General features: G+C 50.2%; 1 protein-coding gene across 1 annotated transcript; it reads left to right on the top strand.

Moving 5' to 3' along the window:
• Positions 1 to 1388: 1388 nt before the first annotated feature.
• On the top strand, positions 1389 to 2688 carry LOC123430701 (ethylene-responsive transcription factor ERF105-like). The gene has a single exon (XM_045114549.1). It carries the CDS (start codon positions 1491 to 1493, stop codon positions 2505 to 2507), a length of 1017 nt encoding a protein of 338 aa, XP_044970484.1. The 5' UTR covers positions 1389 to 1490; the 3' UTR covers positions 2508 to 2688.
• Positions 2689 to 3260: the final 572 nt, after the last annotated feature.

The following is a 3260-nucleotide window of genomic DNA, read 5'->3' as shown; positions in this document are numbered from 1 at the left end:
AACAGTTGATTGCTAGATGTATACTTTATTTATACTTAACCAATTTTGTTATATTAACTAAGTTGAATTCCTTATCCTAATTGGTATACATTCCGTTGATGGTAGAACTAGCTGTTATAATTCGGAATTAAACAATTGATGCAGTTTGATGTGGTTTGCCTGTGGTTCTCTCTTTTGATGATTGTTTCATACTATTGTTCCTATTAGAGATTAATTTAGCTTCATCTTCGATTTATTAATATGTGTAGCCATTCTAATGTACATCTATCATTTTCTGTTTTGGAGACGGTCCTTTTTATTTCAGCGCTTTTGCTTTCAACTCTGTTGCAAATTAATATACATGGTTCTCAATTTGATTCTTCTGCTATGTGGTTCCAGGACTACAGTTCTCTGTGTCATCACTTATTTCCAATATTAACAATTTCGTACCCCTCCAACACCATAGTTCTTTATAATAACATTATAAATTCTTGAAGTCTATTTACTTATAGACATGGGATATTTGCAAAGTTAATCTTATATATAGGTTCACTTGATCAGACCAAGACATTTCATCTGAGCAGATATTTTACTGAATCAACTTTCAGTTGATCCTTTTATGCAGGAGAGAAAATATTGTACCACATCTCCAATATTTCCTCTTCCTTTTCTTATTTATTGTGCAATCCCCACGCAAGGAGATTGGCATGCTAACATTACGCTGCAACGCGGGGGGGCATCTTCTAGTATAAGAAGTTATCTGGATGCGTCCGCATACGTTTTCGGATGCCCCCTCTGGCGTTTAACATGCACTTTACTCTTGTGAAAAAAGAAAGTGAGACACGCAACGATTTATGGCAACCTCTCGTATGTATGGGCAGCAGCCGATACGTAGCTAGCTTTTCTGCGCGTCTTACTAAATTTCTTGTAAAGTGTGAGCGGAATGGTCGATGCTCTCGTCATGGATGTATGCGCGCCCCTGTTCTCCATTGACACGACTCTGGAAATATCATGCCATATAGCAAGTCAAAAATATCAACTGCCTATGTGCTTTTGTTTGACAACGAAAATACCCACAAATTGCACATGTACGTATTAAACATCTCAGCGCAGCAAATTTGAACAGGGTCTGGGTGCAAAATCCCTAGCACTACTACGTGCAGCAACATGAAGGATGAGCAAACATGAATCCAGTCCACGGAAAGTGACGAGATCGAGTACGACCTCGAAGCCTCAAAAGTGGGTCCTGGGTACGTAATCAAGTGGGGCCGAGAGATCGATCGAGCCTGGAATCATACATAGGCCTTCCCGTCGGATCTCCTTCATCATCAGTTCTTCTCTCTCAGCTGGGCTATAAGTACGTACGCCACCACTACTTTTGTCCTCAGGAAAATCAAACAGACCCACAAACAAACTTGCCACTGGCACCGAGTAGCAGTTCTCTACCCTACCGTGCCATCTCTCTTTCTTTCTCACAATTCTCATCGACTGAAAGGCAAACCGTAAGCACCATGGAGTTCGCCGGAGAAGCCGACGACTTTACTCTCGACCTCATCCGCGAGCACCTCCTCGGCGGCGACGGCGGTGTCCAGGCGACGGCTAACATCCATGATCAGGGCCCCTTTGGCGACGACGTCACCTTCCCCGTGCTGCCACCTTCCGCGGCCGAACCGGAAGCGTACCTGCAGCAGCCCATGTTCTTCCCGCAGCAGGGGCAGCGGCAGGAGCAGGTGCAAGGTTACATGGACCTGACGCACCAGTACGTGAACTCATATCCGGCTGCCGCGCCGGTGTTCCGGGCGCCGGAGCCGGTGATGATACAGTTCGGCGGCGAGCCGTCTCCTGTCAGGGCGCTGTCGTCCACGCTGAGCATCTCCGTGCCGGCCCAGGGTTCGTTCAGGTGGGCGGGGACTGCTGCCGCCGCGGCGCGAGCGCCAGCGCCGGCGGAGGACTTCCGCAAGTACCGCGGCGTGCGGCAGCGGCCGTGGGGCAAGTACGCGGCGGAGATCCGCGACCCCAAGCGACGGGGCTCCCGCGTGTGGCTCGGCACCTACGACACCTCCGTGGAGGCCGCGCGTGCTTACGACCGCGCCGCCTTCCGGATGCGTGGCGCCAAGGCCATTCTTAACTTTCCAAACGAGGTAGGCACCGGCGGCGCCCAGCTGTGGGCGCCGCCGCCTGCTGGTCCGGCGAACCAGACCGCCAGCGCGACGAACAAACGGAAGAGATCGCAGGACGAGGACGCTGACGTCGAGGTGACCGGAGTGGTCATAAACAAGGCCGTGAAGACCGAGGCGCCGTCGACGTCGTCGGCCCAGGTGTCGTGGGACACTACCTCGTCCGTGTCGCGGGGGACAGCGTCTTCGACGGTGACGTCGGTGGCCACGACGCCGGAGGGAGGGTTTCCTCCGACGCCGTCGAGCTCGGGGTGGGAGCAGTACTGGGAGGCGCTGATGGGAGGCATGCCGCTGCTGTCGCCCCTCTCGCCACACCCGGCGTTGGGTTTCCCTCAGCTTAGTGTTAGTTAATTAAAGGATGGTTCATTAAGCGACATAACGTTTCCTGTCTCTGTAAGAAACGGAGTAGGCACCCACACCACTATAGGCACCCGCACACAACGCTTGTTGAAGACTAGATTTATAATTGAACAAAGTTATTACATGCATCACGCTATCCATGAAGATGTTGTCAAGATAGTGTTTGATGATCTCTGTTACACTAGTGCAACAACTATCGTCATAACTATTCAATTGTTGATGTTCATCGGTTCAAATTGGACACTAGGCTTTTCTTCTCGATCGATGTTCTGTTTCTTTTTGGGGAATGCTATCTCGCTGACGTTCGTTGGGAGAGGGGATCGGATGACCAATGAACATTGTTTGTTGTCAATTTTAGTTGCAACACGAGATCAAACGATGGCAGTTTGTACTCGTTTTTGCTGAAAATTCCTTCCTTCCAGACACTGTCATGCTCTTGTGAAGAAAACCGCCAACCGCCCAACGACTACTCGCAAATGCCCCCCTTTCGCGGCCATGGTTTGCCAGATAAGAGTATCTATACGAGGACCCCTTAAATTCTCTCTAAATGTTTGAACAGGTTGTTCGGTCACTACCTGATCACGAAAAATCAACCCAGACGGACTTCCTAAACAGGGCTTAAACGTCCGGACTGACCGACCCCCATTTTCCGTCCAAAAATGGACATATATGGAGGTCAGGTACGCCGCCACCTCCACCACCTTCTGCTTCAGAAACGGTGCCCGTCCACCGCCGGGTCCTCGT

The sequence above is a fragment of the Hordeum vulgare genome, chromosome 2H (assembly GCF_904849725.1).
Source record: "Hordeum vulgare subsp. vulgare chromosome 2H, MorexV3_pseudomolecules_assembly, whole genome shotgun sequence".
In the NCBI taxonomy this organism is placed as follows: Eukaryota; Viridiplantae; Streptophyta; class Magnoliopsida; order Poales; family Poaceae; genus Hordeum; species Hordeum vulgare.
Note: the sequence above shows the minus strand (reverse complement) of the source record. Positions and strands in the feature narration are given on the sequence as shown.